General features: G+C 46.7%; 2 protein-coding genes across 2 annotated transcripts; both read right to left on the bottom strand.

Annotated features, from left to right (window-relative positions):
• Positions 1–1,328: 1,328 nt before the first annotated feature.
• Positions 1,329–2,398, bottom strand: LOC125512405 (uncharacterized). The gene has a single exon (XM_048677501.2). The coding sequence runs from the start codon at positions 2,300–2,302 to the stop codon at positions 1,718–1,720; it is 585 nt and encodes a 194-aa protein (XP_048533458.2). The 5' UTR covers positions 2,303–2,398; the 3' UTR covers positions 1,329–1,717.
• A 1,377-nt stretch (positions 2,399–3,775) lies between these two features.
• LOC147964846 (uncharacterized) lies at positions 3,776–7,051 on the bottom strand. The gene is made up of 4 exons (XM_087530182.1): positions 6,758–7,051; positions 6,175–6,691; positions 4,380–4,891; positions 3,776–4,000 (listed from the first exon to the last, which is right to left on the bottom strand). The coding sequence occupies exons 1-4, from the start codon at positions 7,049–7,051 to the stop codon at positions 3,776–3,778; spliced, it is 1,548 nt and encodes a 515-aa protein (XP_087386308.1).
• Between the last annotated feature and the right edge of the window lie 14,561 nt (positions 7,052–21,612).

Here is a 21,612-nt window from a genome sequence, read left to right as displayed (position 1 = left end):
ACCGAGAGGAGAGGGTCGGTGTTGGAGATGCCCTAAAGCCAAATGTTATCTTCTTTCCAAGACGGAAGCAAGAAGCTTGCTCCTTTTCATCAACCAAGCAGAGTTTTAAACATTAAAGATCAAAAGATATCAAATCATACAACGCCATCCCCCCCCCCCCCCCCCCCCCCCCCGCCGGTATAATAATAATATAGTACTCCAAATGATGCGCCGCGCCTAGACACAGATTGCCGTGTGAGGCTTCACATAGGCGAAGATGATTGTCGGCAGGATGGAGACGTTGCGAAAGGCGTGAACTGGACGCTCGTCCCAAATGGTTCGAGCAACCAGCAAAAGGTAGCTCATCTCACTAGGAGTAGAAACCCATGGACTAATTAGCGACCATATCGGCATAAAACAAGTCATGGAGTATTCAAGTCTTGCAACCGACGATTCAAGCAAAGGCATGTCAACTGAGCAATCACCCATTCACGCCCAACCTCCTTTTTCTGTGCGGGCTTGAATTGCACCACGCAGACAGAGGGAACAGTTGGGGAAAGACCTGGTCAAATTGCTCTGAAGAAGTGACGGGCAGAATCACACCTGTACTGGAGTGAACTAGTAGTGTATATCACTATACCACTTTATATTACATCATTATCTTCTCTGTTCCTAAATAGTATATCCAGATGATTTGAACTGCTAGAACATCTTATATTTATACTTCGTCCTGAAATAAGTGTCTCAAATTAGTACAATTTTTTAGTACAAAGTTGAGACATTTATTTTGAAACGGAAGTATTATTTAGGAACAGAGTGCATGATTCGTCTTGGAATTGGGTTCGTTTCAGGTGCACTTGCAGGAAAACGGAATCAAGAAATCATTCGCAAGAGAAATCCCACAGCGCCTGATCACGCCGAATGGTTCTAACCGAAGATGATGATTGTGCTTGTGCAGGGGCATCGCCATGGAGAATGAGAATCCATTCCTTCCAGCCATAGCCATAGAGAATCCGGAATTCAGTGGGCACGGCCTGCCTTTTTTTGTTGTTGCAACACTTGTACTAGCATTTCAGCTAACCAAGTGTACTAGCGAACTTCCTCTGGTGTTTCATCTCAAGAACATGGCACAGTTATGTCAGGAGGGGATAGGTGGCTGGCTTCAGCCTTGATTATTCTGTAACTATTTATGTTTATATAATAAGTATAAAAAATACATAGAACAATTGTTCTACGGTTTTCGGCTAAAAAAGAAACGAAAAATCAGGAGGGGAGAAGAGTGGAGCGTAGCCTCAGTAAACAACGGTGGAGTCAGTTGAGTAGTAATCACAAGAAACATGGCCAGTATGTAGTCTAGAAGTAGTAACAGTATGTATGTAATTTACATCTGACACAACCTTATTCTACATAGTGTCTATATTACATAAGCAGATAGACGATGATACAAGGGGAGGAAAGGATCCGTATGTACAAGGACAACACAGACGAGCTTCTGTCGGTGGCCAACAAGCAGGACACCACGAGCAGAAGCGCCGCTCACACTAGTGTACATATGCCACATCAAATACCGTCAAAAATCCTACTACAAGAAGATGAAAGAAAAAGGAGGAAGCACAAGGGCAAAGAAGATCAACACGCGCGCGCTCATACGTACTACTGTACTAGCTCAGCTGCACAACGGCTCGTACCGGGGAGCAGACGGAGGCAGAGCAACCTGGATGGATGGATCGCCGGCTCATCACCAGCCGTAGACGGCGCGGGAGCACTTGACCTTGATCCACTTGACGCTGCGCCGCACCGACCCCTTCACCTTGCCCTCCACGTCGTACACCTTGTAGGCCACCAGCCGCTTCTTCCTCTGCAGCTCCGCGTCCGCGTCATCCGTCTTGGCCGGGGCCGGGGCCGGGGCCTCGTTGTCGACCAATGCGGAGAAGGACGGGGTGTAGCTCCTCAGGTTGAGGGAGCGGCGGCCGGCGGAGGACCAGGTGGCTGCGGTGGTGGTGGCGGCGTTGGGCCCCTTGGCCTGGGCGGCGCCGTCGGAGAAAGGCTTGTAGGAGGCGGCGTAGGAGGCGCTGTAGCACCGGAGGTTCAGCCCCGGGGTGGGGCCGGGGCCGGCGCCGGAGACGGTCCTCGTGCTGCCGCTCCGCTGCACGGCGGTCGCCGCCGCGGGGCGCGACAGGGAGGTTGTGCTCCTGGCGCGCTGCACCTTGGTGGGCGCGTAGGAGACGGCGTAGGAGGCGCTGTGGCAGCGGAGGTCGTTGGCCGGCGCGGCGGCGGCGGCGGTGCTCCTCTCGGCCAGCGACACCGACCTCTCCATTGGCATCTTGTTGCGCGGGTGTGGTCACTCTCTTGTCCGCGGAGCTCTGGCGTGAGGAACTGATGGCTGGCTGGTGGCGCCAAGCAGGCAGATGGAGCCTTTTTATAAAAGTGGGTGTGGGTTCCAAGTGTTGATCGGCTCGGCCAGACATGTTGCACGGAACGGTGCACGCTGCTACAGTATGTACGTATATGGTTTGGATTGTAGCAGGCCGGTTCCTAGCCCAGGGTCGGATTGATAGCTTTCTCTCTCAGTTTCCTAGGGACAGGGACGGCGGCATTCCCCTGCTGGCTGCTGGTAGTGTGAGCTCGGTTCATTCGTTTTCTTGATGTTCTTTTGGCCTAACGCACTACGCCAGGATGAGATTTTTTTGCTTTGCGTGCGTGCGCAGAAATCATTGGGCAGCCCAAGAGAAGCGTGAGATTTTTGCCTTGTCCGCGTGTGCACAGATCATAGGGCGGACGAAAACAACCGTGGGGGTGTAGGGGTTTCTGCAGACGTACCCCTGCTTTTTAATCGAAGCAGTAGGATGGCAGGGAACGGAGAGTTGAAACACAGGGTTTAGGTTTTTGTGTGGGTAATTGACATTCAGCCTCACATCTTAATATATAGATATGTATATAAATACGTGTACAAGGACAATATATTAGACCCTACTTTACATGCCCCCTCAATCTGAACTACATACAAGATTCAGATTGGTTCTAAAATGATCTAGTATCTGTCTAGTAGCGGGTTTAGTAAATACATCCGCTAATTGATCATCTGTAGAAATAAACCCGAATTCCAGTTCACAAGCAGCCACTCATTCTCTCACAAAATAGAAATCAATCTCAATGTGTTTAGTCCGAGCATGAAACACTGGATTCGCCGTCATGTAAGTTGTCCCTAAGTTATCACACCAGAATATAGGGGTGCGTTGCCGTGGGACTCCAAGTTCTGTGAGAACTGAGTCTATCCAAATGGCTTCAGCCGCGCCATTGGCCAATGCCTTATACTCTGCCTCGGTGCTTGACCTCGAGACTGTGGGTTGCTTCTTCGAGCTTCAAGATACAAGATTGGGTCCAACAAATATAGCAAAACCATCAGTAAAGCGCCTATCATCAACACAACCTGCTCAGTCTGCATCGGTGAATATACTCACTCCGGTAAATCTGGACTTACGAATCTGTAGTCCCATGTCTAGCGTACCTTTGACATATCTCAGAATGCGCTTGACTGCTTCCCAATGATCCTCCGTTGGCCGAGACAGGAACTGACACACTTTGTTCACTGCGAAGGAGATATCAGGACGAGTGAGGGTCAAATACTGAAGTGCTCCAACCACACTGCGATACCGAAAGGAGTCATCTCTACCCACTAGTGCACCACTATGACGTGAGAGACTCTCGGATGTAGCAAGCGGAGTGGAAGTGGCCTTGCAGTTCTCCATGTTGACACGATGAAGAAGGTCCAAAGCATACTTTTTCTGCATCAAGGTCATGCCCCTGAATGAAAGGACGCTTCCAAACCAACAAAGTACTCGAGGCGACCCAAATCTTTGATGGGAAAGCTAGCAAACAACGACTGCACAAGACGATCCACCGCGGCGGGGGTAGAGCCAGCAATCACAATATCATCAACGTACACCAGCATGTATATCTGTATAGCACCCTGAGAGAAGATGAACAGAGATGCATCTGATCGGGAGGCAACAAAACCGAGCTGCAAAAGGCGCTGACTCAAACGAGCATACCAGGCACAAGGCGACTGCTTGAGACCATAAATAGACCGCTGAAGTTTGCAGAGATGAGAGGGATACGTGGCATCCTCGAACCCAGGTGGCTGCTGCATATACACATCTTCGGCCAAGAACCCATGTAAAAAAGGCATTGCTCACATCAATCTGTCGGAGGCTCCAACCACGAGACACAGCAAAAGACAGAACCAAGCGAACTGTGGCAGGCTTCACCATCGGGCTAAATATATCTCCATAGTCAATCCCATGCTGTTGAGTGAAACCGCGAGCAACATGACGAGCTTTGTGCTTATCAACAGACCCATCCGGACGATGCTTGGTTTTGAAAATCCACTTGCAGCTCACAATATTAACACCAGGTGGCCGAGGCACCAAAACCCAGGTGTTAGTGTGACGAAGAGTAGCAAACTCCTCGGACATGGCGGCACGCCAGGCAGGTTCACCCAGAGCATCACGATGGGAAACCGGCGTGGCGAAGAAGGCACGGCGGCGAGAGTCATACCGATCCGTGCCATCAGTGTAAGACTTCTCCTTGCGTGTATGATCACGATGGCGTGTAACCATAGCATGCGCTGGAGCTGCATCGCCGGTAGGAGAAGATGGCGGCGACGAGGGCTCGGCCAAGGGTGTCGCGGCTGAGGAGACCTCAACAAGAGGCGACACGGGCCGAGAGACGACGGTGAGCTGGACCAGCCCAGGCGAATGTGGCGGCCCGGGAGACGCATCGGGCGAGGGTGGCGAACCAGTCGTGCCTGCCTCGGGCGGCATGACATGCACGTCCTGAGCATGCACATTGGTCTCATCAGGAAGCAGCGGAGTAGCAACATTTACCTGAGGGGAACTGAAAACAATAGCACCTGCAGAGGACAAGTTATGTGACAAATAGGACAAGTCATATTTACGCACATGGACATCCAGAACTGGTTCATCGGAGGGAAAGGTGATGGCATGTTCAAGAGAAGCAGGATCAACCGAGACACCGGGTTGGGAGTAAGGAAACACCGTCTCGTCGAAAACAACATCACGAGAGATGTATATCCGACTGAAGGTACGGTCAAGACACTTATAGCCCTTATGCAAAGGACTATAGCCAAGGAAGACACACATCTTGGAACGGAACTCAAGCTTGTGAGCATTGTACTTGCGGAGACTGGGCCAGCAAGCACACCCAAAAATCCGAAGGGAGGAGTAGTTGGGCTGAACATGAAACAAACGGAACAGAGGTGTGTCCTTGTTGAGAACCGGAGTGGGCATACGGTTGATGAGGTAACATGCCGTAAGAAAAGCCTCATACCAAAACCGAAGTGGAAGAGAGGAGTGCGCAAGCAAGGCAAGGCCAGTCTCAACCAAATGTCGGTGTTTGCGCTCGGCAATACCGTTTTGCTGAGAGGTATGTGGACATGACACTCGGTGAGAGATGCCCGTGCGTCGAAAGTAGCAATGGAGTTTGTGGTATTCACCACCCCACTCGGACTGAACGACCTTGATTTTATAATCCAGAAGGCGTTCGACATGATCCTGAAAGTTGTAGAAAACTTACTCAACATCTGACTTGTGTTTAAGCAAATAAATCCAGGTGAAGCGCGTGTATTCATCAATAAAACTAACATAATACGTGTACCCTCCCGACGAAGCAAGAGCGGGACCCCAAACATCTGAATGTATTAATTCAAGAGGTACAGTAGTGATATGAAACGAAGTAGAATAAGGTAGCTGATGACTCTTAGCACACTGACAGGCATCACAAACTAACGATGAGTTATTTGAACTAGAACACGGAAGTTCATGACTTCGAACAATGGAAGTGACCACATTATTTGTAGGATTACCAAGACGTTGATGCCATTGCGACGACGAAACTCGAACACCGGAGGAGGCATGGCGAGACGATGAAGATGATGCACGAGCGAAGGGGACCGGATAGACCCCCCGTAACATCTACCGTGAAGGATGACGCGCCTGGTTGCTTTGACCTTAACAAGGAAAAAACGATGGTGAAATTCAACAAACAGGTCATTATCACAAACAAGACGATAAACAGAGAGAAGATGCTGGCTAATTTGTGGAACATGAAGGATGTTACGCAGTTTAAGAGATGAACCGGGTAAACGCGAATGACCAATGTGTGAAATACACAAACCTGCACCATTGGCCACCTGAACCTGATCCTTGCCGTCATAGCGCTCGTGAACCTGGAGGCGCTCAAGATCATTAGTCAAGTGATCCGTAGCCCCAGTATCCAGCACCCAAGGAAAGTCGACGATGTTGGTGCAAGCCGAGTTGGCAGAGCGGGAGTTGTGATCCTGATCATAGCGCTTGCTGCAGTCATCGGCTTCATGGCCCGAGTTCTTGTAAATTTGGCACCGAGGACTCCAGCGGTTGCGACGCCCACCTCCTCCGCCGTTGTTGCCGGCGTTGCCCCCTCCACCTTGCATGCCATTGCCGGCATAACCAGTGTTGCGGTCACGGTCGCCGGTGTTGCCGCCATTACCGCCCTGGCGGCTCTGCCCTGGCTGGCCATGTCCATCAGCCAGGTGCCCCCCTCCTTTGGAGGGATAGGGGTCGGAGTAGGGCGCGCATCCGCCCACACCGTACGAACCCGAACGGGTCACGACGTTTGCGTAGGGAGACCATCCCTCCACCGCACTCTGCTGTGCCTACAGCACCTCGAAGGACAGAACCAATGAGTAAAACCTAGAGTAGGGCATGCGTGCGTTACTCACGCCCAAGGAGGCGGCGATGGAGTTGTAGGCGGAGCCAAGGCTGGTGAGGATGTGATCGATAAGCTCATCATCGCGGATCGGAGAGCCGGCTGCGGCGGCCATAGTGTCGGCCAGGGCCTTCATCTTGTGCATGTATTCCACGGCGGACAGATCGTCCTTCCTCAGCGATTGAAGTTGCCGCCGGATGTGGCAGACATTTGCGCGGCTCTGGGCGCCGAACATGGCGGCGAAGACTGTCCACACCGCATGCGCCGATTCGCAGCCAATGAGTTGACATGAAATATCCTCCTCCATGGAGGTGAGAAGAAGCCCCTTGACGCGCTGATCTTGAACCCACCATTGGTGGTACTCCGGGTTGGTGACGGTAGTGGCAGCGTTGTCGGTGCCGACAATGAGTGTTTTGGCCTGTGCCGCCTTGGTGCCATCGAGGTGTCCGTGGAGGTTGGCACCGACAAGAACAATGCTGGTGATGCCCCCCTAGAGCATGAAGTTGTGGCGACCGAGGGAGACGGAGATCGTCGAGATGGCGAGCGCGGTGGGGATCGTGGAGACGGGGGAAGAGATGAGGGCGCCGGCAGTTTGGCCGACGGACATAGCGGAGATGACATCGCAGCGGCGGCGCGGATGGAGCGGCGCGCGGCGACAGCGGAGCAAGACGCGACGGCGGCGCGAAAGATGGCACGTGCAGCAGCAGTGATTGGAGCAAGACGCGGTGGTGGCGTGGAAGATGGCACGCGCAGCAGCAGCAGCAGCGATCGGAAGCGGCGGCAGCATACGGGCAAAGCTAGCTAGCTAGCAAGCAGCTGGATGGATTCCTGCGTATGCGCGTACGTGAATTAGCAAGACGCAGTGGCGACGCGGAAGAGAGGATCGGGCGGAGGCGCGAGGGACTTGCGGCGGCGGCGACTGCTCTGATACCAAGTTGAAACATAGGGTCTAGGGTTTTGCGTGGGTAGTTGACATCCAGCCTCATGTGTCAATATATAGATGATCACAATTACAATTATATACGTATACAAATACATGTACAAGGACAATATAGTAGACCCTACTTTACATGGAGCTTTTGCGGTGAGTTGTGCTTTCAATACCAGAGAAAGGCACAAGGTTTCTCGGTTGTTTTCATCTAAAATATGCCAAACTTGCTTAAACAATATGATGTCGTGAGTGCTTAAAATCTGACTGCCTCTCACACTCCAGGGTTTTACAGTCCCTAAACCCTAAACGTTGTTGACCTTGGGCGGGGAGTAGGGGTGCTAATAACTCTGATTTTTTATCCCTTCTTCGCTCTGAGCCATTGCTAAGCCAGATATCTGCTTTCACCTTGCAACCAGTGGCTGCGGTCACTGTTTATGCCGCTGTGGTGCCGTCTAGCCTCTAGGGGAAGACGAGCCATGGCAGGGGCCACAGGCACCTCCCCGCCCCACCGTTTGCAAGGTTAGGCATGTGGCGACATCGGCGAGCTCCCGTGGAGCTTACTTACTCAATAGAATTATTTGATGCACTATACCTTCTGAAATATGTGGGGTTTCCGACATGTTGGCCGGCGTACCCTTAGTACATTCAACGGGTTGGCCTAGATGTAGTGGCATTACAGGATACGATTAAATCTGATTTCAACTCTCGCGATATGCTATCAATCGATCCCCTGGAGCGTTTTTCTTGGAGCTAGGTGTCTGCTCATCGCCATTCTGGGGGTATGTGGTTGGGGTTTAAGAAAGACTGTGCTATGAGATTGTCTCCTTGGACGCCGATATTTTCCCCCTTAGTGCAGTTATTAAGCATCGGGCCATGCTATTAAGCATCGGGCCACGCTCTTTGGTGGGAAATGTTGGTGGCCTATGCCCCAACTGATCACTCACATTAAGCCGAGTTATTTGGGGAACTTGAGGCCAAAGCAGTTGAGGCTACTGCTTGCATGCTGCCAATAGTGGTTGGCGGCGATTTTAACTTGATACGCTCGGGGGCAGAAAAGAACAATGCGAACATCGATTGGCCTCAGGTCAACATGTTGATGCCCCCATTGCTTCCATGGCATTTAGAGAAGTGGCCAGATCTGGTATGAGGTACACCAGTGTTACCAAACAAGTTAGCGTTCTGGATAGGGTTTTTGTTTCGCCTGACTGGGAAGTTCTCTTCCCTTTATGCATGTTGATTATGGAAACACGCATCAGCTCTGACCAAGTGCCCTTGGTTCTTTCCTCTAGGGAGGAGCGGATCGAACACAACCCTAGAATTTACTTTGGGACTGTGTGGTTTGAAGCGGAGGGCTTCGACTAGTTTATCTGTGATAACCCGCAAGTATAGGGGATCACAATAGTTTTCGAGAGTAGAGTATTCAACCCAAATTTATTGATTCGACACAAGGGGAGGCAAAGAATATTCTCAAGTATTAGCAGCTGAGTTGTCAATTCAACCACACCTTAAAGACTTAATATCTGCAACAAAGTATTTAGTAGCAAAGTAGTATGGAAGTAACGGTAATAGTGGCAAAAGTAACAACAATAGTTTTGTGACAATCGCAACAGTGGCAACGGAAAAGTAACTTAGCAAAGATCAATATGAAATGAACTCGTAGACAATGGATCGGTGATGGATAATTATGTTGGATGGCATTCATCATGCAACAGTTATAACCTAGGGTGGCACAGAATTAGCTCCAATTCATCAATATAATGTAGGCATGTATTCCGTATATAGTCATACGTGCTTATGGAAAAGAACTTGCATGACATTTTTTGTCCTACCCTCCCGTGGCAGCGGGGTCCTAATGGAAACTAAGGGATATTAAGGCCTCCTTTTAATAGAGAACCGGAATAAAGCATTAGCACTTAGTGAATACATGAACTCCTCAAACTACGGTAATCATTGGAAAGAATCCCAATTATTGTCACCTTCACTACTAGAATCAGGATCTTTGCGGTCAGCTAGCTCTTTGTCGTCCGCTAGCTGACAGCAAAGAAGGTCTTTGCCATCAGCTTAAGGAAAGCTGAATGCAAAGAAAGAGCGGACGACAAAGAGGGTGTTTGTCGTCAGCCTGCTCTTTGTCGTCCGCTAGCTGATGGCATAGAAGCTTTCCCGTCAGCTAGCACACGACAAAGAAGGTGGGTGGCGGACTACCGAGAACGACCTAATGGCCACTTTCTTTGACATCCGCTGACTGACGGCAAAGAAAGTGGTCGTTTTAATGACCATTTTCCCCCGGCCCCACCCCACTAGGTAGTCTCTTTGCAGTCTGCTAGCAGACGCAAAGAGCTGTGCCCTAAGTGAAATAGGGTCGGCGCCCGCGCCCCACCCCTCTCTCCTCCCCCGCTCTCTCTCCCCCGCCACCAGGCCCCGCCACTTCGCCACCCCGGCGCCTCGGTGCCCCGCCCCGCCGCCCCGGCGCCCCACCCCCGATCCTGTTTTGGATCGGGCTATGCCCTGACGTGCCCCGCCGCCATCCGCCGTCCTCGGCGCCGCCCCACCCCGTCACCATCTGCTCCTCGCCTCGCCCATCGCCTCCTCGCCCCTCCTTCGCCCCATGCCCCTCCTTCGCCCCCGCGCGCCGCCGCCCGAGGCCTCTACCTCGCATCACCGACGCTGACGCCGAACGCTGCTGCCTCACTGCCCCCGCCGCTCGTCCCGACCCGGCTCGCCGCCCCGCCACCCCGGCGGCGCCCACCCCCGCCGCCTCCTCCACCACCGCCGGAGCCAAGGTGATTTTTGTTTTTTTCTACTGTTATTTTTGTTTAGGTTTATGTGTTATTAATAGGTTTAGATTAGTGGTAGTATTAGGTTAGTGCTAGGTTTAGGTTTAGATAATTAGAAGAAGAAAAAAATTGAAAAAAATGAATAAGTAGAAGAAGAGGAAAAAGGAAAAAAGGAAGAGGGTAGTGGATCACCGGTCGCCGAGGGGATAGATGGTGGAGCCAGTGGGTCTCACCGGCCTGACGCCCATGCCGAGAATCCCCCGGTTCGAGTGCTGACCCGTCGACCGTGCGTCGACATACTGATTGCTCTCTGACTATAGCGCCAGAAAAGCTCCTGTCTGCTAGGACTACGTCTGTATTTCCCCAAAGAGGAAGGGATGATGCAGCACAGCGACCGTAGGTATTTCCCTCAGTGAAGGAACCAAGGTTATCGAACTAGTAGGATAACCAATCAACACAACATAAACATCACCTGCACACAAATAACAACACCTCGCAACCCGACGTGTTAAAGGGGTTGTCAATCCCTTTCGGGTAACGATGCCAGAAAATTGTAGTAGATTGAAATAATAGACCGCAAATAAAATAAAGTGCAACAAAGTATTTTTGTATTTTTGGTTTAATAGATCTTAATAAAATCACAAAGGAAAAGTAGATCGCAAGCAAATATATGAGGAAGAAGACCCGGGGGCCGTAGGTTTCACTAGTGACTTATCTCGAGAAAGATAACAAATGGTGCATAAACAAATTACTGTTGGGCAATTGATAGAACCTCAAATAATTATGACGATATCTAGGCAATGATCATTACATAGGCATCACGTCCAAGATTAGTAGACCGACTCCTGCCCGCATCTACCACTATTACTCCACACATCGACCGCTATCCAGCATGCATCTAGTGTATTAAGTTCAAGGAAAAATGTAGTAATGCAATAAGAATGATGACATGATGTAGACAAGATCTATTTATCTATTGCGTAGATATAGATCCCATCTTTTTATCCTTAGTAGCAATGATACATACCTGTTGGTTCCCTTTTCTGTCACTGGGATCAAGCACCGTAAGATCGAACCCACTACCTGGCACCTCTTCCCATTGCAAGATAAATAGATCAAGTTGGCAAAACAAAACCCAAATATCTGAGAAGAAATACGAGGATATAAGAGATCATGCATATAAGAGATCAAAGAAACTCAAATAACTTTCATGGATATAAAAAGATATGACTGATCATAAACTCAAAGTTCATCAGATCCCAACAAACATGCCGCAAAAAAAGTTACATCATATGGATCTCCAAGAGACCATTGTATTCAGAATCAAGAGAGAGAGAGAGATGAAGCCATCTAGGTACTAACTACGGATCCGAAGGTCTACAAAGAACTACTCACGCATCATCGGAGAGGCACCAATGGAGGTGGTGAACCCCATTCGAGATGGTGTCTAGACTGGATCTGGTGGTTTTGGACTCTGCGGCGGCTAGATGAATATTTTGTCGACTCCCCTAGGGTTTTGGGAATATTTGGGTATTTGTAGAGCAAAGAGGCAGTCCGGAGGGCACTTGAGGTGGTCACAACCCACCAGGGCGCACATAAAGTAAAAGAAAGGCCCTTTGTAGAGGGGAGTAGGGATTTGTAGAGGTGCGAGAACTCAAAGCGAAAAACTTAGAGATAAAAACATTTTGAGAGGTCCACCAACGAAAATGACTTAGAGTTCCAATACTTTCCATGCATAGATATATCATAGGCAGTTCCCAAACAAAAAATAAAGTTTATTCCTTTTTCCACCATAACTTTCACTTTCCATGGCTAACCGTATCCACGGGTGCCCTTCATACCAACACTTACCAAGGAATTTATTATTTGACAACATAAAGTAAATTCATTTTTTTGCATTTCGGGACTGGGCATCCCTAATACCTATGCCTTACTCTCGTGCAATGACAAGTGAATAAACACTCATCTTGTGAATAAAACATCTAGCATGCAAAATATTAGCCACCCCACACCGCTCCGCGAGCGAAACAAACACACAAAAGAGAAGTGTATTTTGAATATTTGAGACGGCACATGCAAATTTTCTTAGAACGGCAAAAGAACACCACATATAGGTAGATATAGTGGACTCATGTGGCAAAACTGGGTTAAAGGTTTTTGGATGCACAAGTAGAGATCATACTTGGTGCAAAGTGAAGGCTAGCAAAAATTGGGAAGCGACCAACCAAGAAACGAATAATATCATAAGCAAGCATTAAGCATAATTAACACCGAATAATGCACCACAAGTAGGATATAATTTCCATTGCATGATTATTGACTTTCGTGCATGCATAGGGAATCACAAACCTTAACACCAATATTCTTATTAAAGCATAATTACTCATCAACATAACTCACATATCACATCATCATCTCTCAAAACTATTACTAAGAATCAAGTTTATTTTGTCCAATGATCTTCATGACGTTTTTCTTTTCTTTATCCTTCTTGGATATCTATCACTTTGGGACTAATTTTCATGTGTTGCTTTTCATAAGCTGAAACAAATATAAGTGAAGATCATGAGCATAACAAATTTTCTTTCTCTCAAAATAATTTAAGTGAAGCAAGAGAGAATTTCTTCAAAATTTTACTAACTCTCAAATAAATCTAAGTGAAGCAAGAGAGAATTTCTTCAAAAATACTAAGCACACCATGCTCAAAAATATATAAGTGAAGCACTAGAGCAAGTCCTAGCTCATAAAAGATTTAAGTGAAGCATAGAGAGCAATTCTAACAAGTCATGACATAATTTTGGCTCTCTCAAATAGGTGTGCACGTGTCCAACAAGGATTGATGACTTAAAACACAAAATAAAACAAGCAAAGACACATATCATACAAGACGCTCCAAGCAAAACACATATCATGTGACGAATAAAAATATATTCTCGAGTAAAATACCGATAGTTGTTGGAAGAAAGCGGGGATGCCACTCGGGGGCATCCCCAAGCTTAGTTGGTTGCTCATTTTTGGATAATAGCTTGGGATGCAGGGGCATCCCCAAGCTTAGGCTCTTCCATCCTTCCTTCATCCATCGTAAAATATCCCAAAACTTGAAAACTTCAATCACACAAAACTCAACAAAACCTTCGTGAGATCCGTTAGTATAAGAATAATAAACCACTACTATAAGTGTTGTATCAAACCAATTCATATTTTATTTTTGTTTTGTATCTACTGTGTTCTGTAAGTGCATCTAGTGCCACCCCTAGTTGGTTTTGGAGTATTGACGACAAACCTAGTTGAGGGACTAACGTGTTTGTGAGAATTGCAGGAAAACACAGGTAGAAGTCCCTCATTGATTCGGTTTTATTACCAGAGATGACCCCTAAAAATGTACGAAGACATTGAAGACAATGGTGGTTTATGAAGATATTCATATTGAAGACAATGACATGAGAAGACTCCCTATGAAGCTTATGGAACTCGAAGACTTAGATCCTTCGTAGTTTTATTTCATTTATGTAGTGTCATAGGAATCGCCGTACTGTTAAGTGGGGTCCAAAAGAACCAGTCAGAATGACTGTAGTGATGCCTAATTCAAATCCTATGTCTTCGAGCGAAGACTTTGAGAGAAAATCTTGTCCAGAGCCAGACAAGTCAGCTTTACTTGTAGCCCAAGTAAAGTTGCCGTGTGAGTTCAAAATTCGACCGTTGGTACACGTGTCAGTTCCTTAGTGACCCAGGGTCATTTTGGACAGATCAGGTCGGGTTGCCAAGTGGCTATAAATAGTCCACCCCCACAACCATAAACGGTTGGCTGCTCAGATTTCAGTGCACGGCTTTTGTCGTTTGAGAGCAACCCACCTCGAAGCCTTTGAAAGAAAAATTCCCAGTGAGGAGAAAAGCCCTAACCACCCAGAGCCAGAGTAAATTGGGCATCACTTAAGTCTTCGTGTCTGTGTGATTTGAAGACTTATTACACTTGAGGACTGTGCATCCTCCAGACGGTTAGGCATCGTGTTCTGAGCATCCAAGAGAAATTGTGGATTGCCAGTGAACAAAGTCCGTGAAGGTTTGGGAGTCTACCTTGAAGACTTACCTGAGTGATTGGGCGAGGTCTGTGTGACCTTAGCTCAAGGAGAAAACGGTGAGGACTGGGTGTCTTGGACTAAGTGTCCTTGACTGGGTGTCCGGGACTGTGTGTCCTTTGGTTTAAATACCTAGCCACTCCAACCAGACGTACAGTTGTCACAGCAACTGGAACTGGTCCAACAAATCATTGTCTTCAACGTGTCACTGGTTTCATCTTCATTTCCTTTCACTTACAGTTATTCATTGTGAAGCCATTGCATGCTTGCTTTATCTTTTGTCTTCACAACATGAATGTATGATCTGTTCGGCTTCATAACTTCTTCCTACCTGATCCTTATTACACTGAAGCTGTTTGTCATTGCGCTTTCACTCTATTGAATATATGACCATGGCTGGCATAGTGTAATCTAACTTCCGCTGCATAGTAATAGGCATGATCTTCACTATTTGTCTTCACTACTCTCACGTTTTGAAGACTTTCATAAAAATCGCCTATTCACCCCCCTCTAGTCGATATAACGCACTTTCAATTGGTATCAGAGCTAGGTGCTCCCTTGTTCTGTGTGATTCGGTTTAACCACCTGGAGTTTTAGCTATCTCGACTGCAGGGATAATCAAAGTCTTCGCTGCTTGTCCCGTCTTCGATGGAACTGAATATCCCTACTGGAAGAATAAGATGCGCATGCATCTTGAAGCCATTGACGTCGACCTATGGTATGTCGTCGAAAACGGCGTTCCCAAGGCTGGAGAAGGTGTCACTGCTGCTGATGTCAAGAAGTTCGTTCAACTGGACTCTACTGCCAAGAATATCATCTGTGGTCATCTGACCAAAGGACAGTATGGCCGTGTAAGTGCCTTGAAGACATCCAAACTGGTCTGGGATTGGCTCTCCAAAGTTAATGAAGGCATATCAACCCAGAGAGATCAAAGAATCAGTGTCCTTCGCAATCTCTTCAACCGCTTCAAACGAAATGACAATGAGAATGTCCAGCACACCTTTGATCAGCTCACTGACATCACAAATGAGCTTCAAGCCCTCGGCGCTACTGAGATCACCAAACATGAAATCGTCAAGACGCTGCTGAGATCACTTGATAGTTTGTTTGACATTCTGGCCCTGATGATTCAAGAACGTCCTGATTTCAAGACACTTGATCCGTGTGACATACTTGAGAGGCTCAACACACATGAGTTTCAGCTTTCTGAGAAAAGAGATATCTACGGTCCAAACTATGGGCGAACTCGTGCCTTGAAGGCAAAAGCTGTCTCCTCATCTGAAGAAGAATCTGACTGCAGTTCTGATGATCCTGAAGACATTGGAAGAGAACTTGCAATGCTAGTGAAGAAGTTTCAAAAATTCACCAAGAAGAAAGGCTTCAGAAAATCTTCACGATCAAGCTCAAGGAATGATGAAGCTTCTGCTCATGACTACAAGAAGAAAACATGTCACAAGTGCAAGAAAACTGGGCACTTCATCTCTGAGTGTCCACAGTGGGACAATGAGAATAGAAGGAAGAAGAAGAGCAAGGAATATGATTCTGACGACAAGAAAAAGAAGAAAAACTCAAAGTCTTCTTCCAAGTCTTGATCAAAGTCTTCATCACACAAGAAGAGCTCATCTGGCAAGGCGCGTGCGTTTGTAGGCAAGGAGATGGATTCAGAGGAGGAATCCGCATCTGAGGAGGCAAAGGTGGAATCTGAGGAGGAGTCTGATTCTGGCATTGCGAGTCTGGCTACAGCATACGTCGCCAAGTCCATCTTCAACACTGAAGACAATAATTGCATCACCGACACCGACGCAAATGACAAGAACGACTCCACTCCTACCTACTGCTTCATGGCACGCGGTGCCAAGGTAAACACACGCACCACTCGCTATGAAACATCCAGTGACGATGACTCTGAATGTGATTCAAAACCTAGCTACAAAACACTTGCTAAAATTGCAACTGAACAACAGAAAGCTATGGAACACATTCAAAAACTGTTAGACAGAAGCGATGATCTGTTGGGTGCTGAAATGACTCGATCTGAATCCTTAATTGAAGACATAAAAAACCTTCACGTTAAGTATCAGGAACTTGAAGATCGTCATGATACTCTCTCAACAACTCATGAAAAGCTTTCCTATGACTATCTTCAAAGGAAGCAAGAACTTGAGAAATTGAGGGTGGCTCATGAAGATCTTCAAAAGGAAAACGAGTCACTTCGCGCCGAACAGATCAGTCCCGCTCAGGAAGGATTTGAACCACCATGTCTTAAATGCATTGAGCGTAATAATGCTAATTCTGTTGCTGAATGTTCCACTGCTACTACTGTTCCAATATCTTCAATTGTTGATGTGGCAACTAACCCCTCTGCTGAGGATACCACTGCTATTGCTGATGAGAATGCTAGGTTGAAGACATTGCTTGAAACAGGGATGTACAAAAGTCTGAAAGGGCATCAAACATTATGTGATGTCCTTAAGAAGCAGATTCTGAACCGAAACCCTAGGAAAGAGGGTGTTGGGTTCGTGAGGAAAATCAATGCAGATGGCTCTTACTGGAAACCTGAGCAGTACCCCAAAACTACATGGGTTGCTGCAAAGGAACTTTCAGCAGATCCATCCAATTTATCTGGCTTCACTAGTGCTAACCCAATTATCATTGATGAATCCTTTGATGCAAACTATAAACTGTTTAAGAATCAGAATGGTGAAGTGTTTACCAGGTACATTGGTACTAACTGCAGGAATGGACCGCCTATGAACAAGATCTGGGTTCCGAAAACATGTCTGGAAAATCTTCCTGTGAATGTCTTCATGACACCTCACTTGAAGAAGACAAACCTCGGTCCAAAGGCTTCATACAGACAGAGGACTCACCTGAGTCACACTAACGCAAATGTTTTGCAGGGAAACCACACTCAGGCATATGAATATGAGAGCGGTTCATCGAACCGTCATGTTCATATGACCAAAAATTATTCTGCTTATGCCTATGAGTATTATTGTCCCCCTGCTAGACTATTTGCTAAGGCTTCAAAGCCAAAATTCTCAGATGCTGCACTTAGACTCATAGCTTCTAAGCCACCCTTGAAGATGTGGGTGGTTAAGAAAGCTTAACTCTCTTTTGCAGGGAAAGGTCTCCAGCACAAAAACAAAATCGTCTGACGCTATTGCTGGGGACCATAAAAATCTTGTGGGGCGCAAGATAAACTGCCCAAATGTCATCATTATGTACTTCGTTCCTGAATCGCATGCTATTCTCCCCATTAGTCCTAATCTGGATCTAAGTTTTCATAACCCACTGGTTCGTCAAATGTTTATGCTTCACAACACTCTTCGTGAAGCCTATCCCCCTAACTGCACTGTAGGGTACGACACCAGCGACTTCAAAGTCTTCAGAATGGATTATTGACAGTGGGTGTACAAATCACATGACTGGAAGAAGAAGCCTTCTTATGGACTCAACTTTACGTCCATCCGACAAGAGCCACATTACATTCGCTGACACTGGTAAAAGTAAGGTATTGGGTCTAGGTAGAGTTGCAATCTCAAAGGATCAACACATGGATAAAGTCATGCTTGTTGAATCCCTTGGCTTCAACTTAATGTCTGTCTCAATGCTTTGCGATTTGAATATGATTGTAATGTTTGGCAAATATCGCTGCCTGGTGCTAATGGAATCTGACAAATCTCTAGTGTTTGAAGGGTATGGGAAAGGTGATTTGTATGTGGTAGATTTCTCAGCAGGACCACAACTTGCAGTATGTCTTCTTGCAAAAGCTTCAGAATGCTGGCTTTGGCATCGAAGGCTTGGGCATGCTGGCATGAGGAACCTCCACACCCTTGCGAAGAAAAAGCACGTCATAGGCATCGAGGGCGTCAAGTTCAAGAAAGATCACTTATGCGGTGCCTGTGAAGCAGGGAAGATGACAAGGGCAAAACATCCTTCGAAGACAATCATGACCACTACTCAACCCTTCGAACTGCTCCACATGGATCTTTTCGGTCCCACTCACTACTCAACTTTTACTACTTCTGCATGCCTCTATGGCTTCGTAATTGTTGATGATTATTCTAGATATACTTGGGTGCACATAATCCTTTACAAGACTGAAGTGCAGGATGTCTTCAGACGCTTCGCAAATCGAGCTATGAACAATTTTGGTGCCAAGATAAAGCACATCAGAAGTGATAATGGCACTGAATTCAAGAACACTGGCCTTGATACATATCTGGATACCTTGGGCATCACACATGAATTCTCAGCTCCATACACGCCACAGCAGAATGGCGTCGTCGAACGCAAGAACAGAACACTCATTGAGATGGCCAGAACAATGCTAGATGAATACAAGACTCCAAGAAAGTTCTGGACTGAAGCCATTGATACTGCATGCCATACAATCAATCGTGTTTATCTTCACAAGCTTCTGAACAAGACATCCTATGAACTCCTAACTGGCAAGAAGCCAAATGTCAGTTATTTCAGAGTATTTGGCGCAAAATGCTGGATCAAGGACCCACACCACACCTCAAAGTTTGCACCAAAAGCACATGAAGGCTTCATGCTTGGATATGGAAAGGATTCGCACTCCTACAGAGTCTTCAATCTCTTCCACTACAAAGTGGTTGAAACAGTGGATGTGCGATTTGATGAAACCAATGGATCACAAAGAGAGCAATTGCCAAATGTGCTAGATGAAGTTCCAGCAAATGAATCAATCAAGCTTATGGGAACTGGAGAAATTGTACCTTCTGAAGCTCATCCTGAAGAAGAACTTATCATCTCAGCACCTGATCCACATGAAGACAATGCTCAGCCTGACGATATACCTTCAAATGACCACATAGATCAGCAAGAGCAAAGTCTTCGCCCCACACACCCTCGTGTTGCAAATGAAGTACAAATTGACAAAATACTGGACAGCATCAATGCACCTGGTCCACTCACTCGTTCAAGGGCAACTCAGCTAACAAACTTCTGTGGGCATTTCGCATTCGTCTCAATATCAGAACCCAAGAAAGTTGAAGAAGCCTTCATGGAACCTGAATGGATTCAAGCTATGCAAGAAGAGCTTCAACAGTTTGAGCTGAATAATGTATGGGAACTGGTTAAGCGTCCTGATCCACGGAAGCACAACATAATAGGCACCAAATGGATATACCGCAACAAGCAAGATGAGCATGGTCAAGTTGTCAGAAACAAAGCTCGTCTCGTTGCTCAAGGATATACTCAAGTGGAGGGCATTGACTTCGATGAAACATTTGCTCCTGTGGCTAGGCTTGAAGCCATACGCATACTGCTGGCCTATGCAAATCATCATAACATATTTCTCTATCAGATGGATGTGAAAAGTGCCTTTCTCAATGGCAAGATTGAAGAAGAAGTGTATGTTGCACAACCACCTGGCTTTGAAAATCCAAAACATCCTGATATGGTATACAAGCTCAACAAGGCACTGTATGGCCTCAAACAAGCCCCTAGGGCCTGGTATGATACACTCAAGTACTTTCTGAAAAGCAAAGGCTTCATACCTGGTTCCCTGGATCCCACTCTTTTCACGAAGACATATGATGGTGAACTGTTTGTGTGCCAAATATATGTGGATGACATTATCTTCGGCTGCACCAATCAGAAGTATAGTGAAGAGTTTGGATATATGATGCAAGAGCAATATCAGATGTCCATGATGGGGGAGCTGAAGTTCTTTCTCGGTCTTCAAATACGGCAACAACGCAACGGCATCTTCATATCTCAAGAGAAATATCTTAAAGAGTGCCTAAAGAAGTTCGGTATGCAAGACTGCAAAGGCTTCACAACACCAATGCCAGCCAAGCATCATCTGGGTCCCGACGACAATGGTAAAGAGTTCGATCAAAAGGTATACCGCTCCATGATTGGGTCTTTGCTTTATTTATGTGCATCTAGGCCAGATATCATGCTTAGTGTTTGCATGTGTGCTCGATTTCAAGCGACACCAAAGGAGTCGCATCACTTAGCTGTGAAGCGAATTCTTCGATATTTGGCTCACACCCCAACTCTAGGATTATGGTATCCAAAGGGCTCAGAGTTTGATTTAGTTGGATTTTCGGATGCTGATTATGCTGGTGACAAAGTTGATCGCAAGTCTACATCAGGCACATGTCACTTTCTGGGACGATCACTTGTATGTTGGTCTTCAAAGAAGCAGAACTGTGTATCACTCTCCACTGCTGAATCTGAATACATTGCTGCTGGATCTTGCTGCGCTCAGCTTCTGTGGATGAAGCAAACACTCAAGGATTATGGCATTCATCTGAAGAAAGTGCCACTTTACTGCGACAACGAAAGCGCCATCAAGATTGCCAACAACCCAGTTCAGCACTCGAAGACAAAGCACATTGAAATTCGTCATCACTTTCTCAGAGATCATGTTGTGAAGGAAGACATTGATATCATACACGTCAACACTGAAGAGCAATTGGCAGATATCTTCACAAAGCCCTTGGACGAGAAGAGATTTTGCAAGTTACAGTGTGAGCTAAATATCTTGGAATCCTCAAATGTCCTGTGATCAGGCACACATCCTAACACTTAAGCATATTGATGACTTAGATGTGCAACACACGAAGTAGCGTATATCTTCAAACAATGAAGACATACGTTCTAAGTGTGAATACATTAATGTGGAATTTGACTTCGGAGCGCCACGATAATTGTGCGCCATGTCTGGGTCTAATACTTCCTATACGGTGGGTAACGCCACCACCAAACGTTCCATTTTGAAGTGTTTCTCTCATGGAGTTACCTCTCAATGTCTTCACAATTGGTTTGGTTTCATTCTCAATATGTCTTCATGATTATCTTCACTGCGTTGATTATATGGATATATATGTACTGATGTTCTGTCCTCTACATCATTCACTTATAGCTATGTCTTCTTGGTTGAATCTTTTGAACTAAGTGAATGTGATCGGACCCTAACCTATCTATGCTTTCTATCTCAAACTCTATCTCTCCAAGTCATATGCATTCTGTTGTAACTGTCAAATGTCTTCACTGTGTCCTTGTCAGCTGAAGACATAGTGACAACCATAAAAGTCCGTTTCTAATG

This window comes from Triticum urartu, chromosome 6A (assembly GCF_056163025.1).
Source record: "Triticum urartu cultivar PI428250 chromosome 6A, HENAU_Tu73, whole genome shotgun sequence".
Classification (NCBI taxonomy): Eukaryota; Viridiplantae; Streptophyta; class Magnoliopsida; order Poales; family Poaceae; genus Triticum; species Triticum urartu.
The sequence above is the reverse complement of the archived record's forward strand: the minus strand, read 5'-3'. Positions and strand labels throughout refer to the sequence as shown.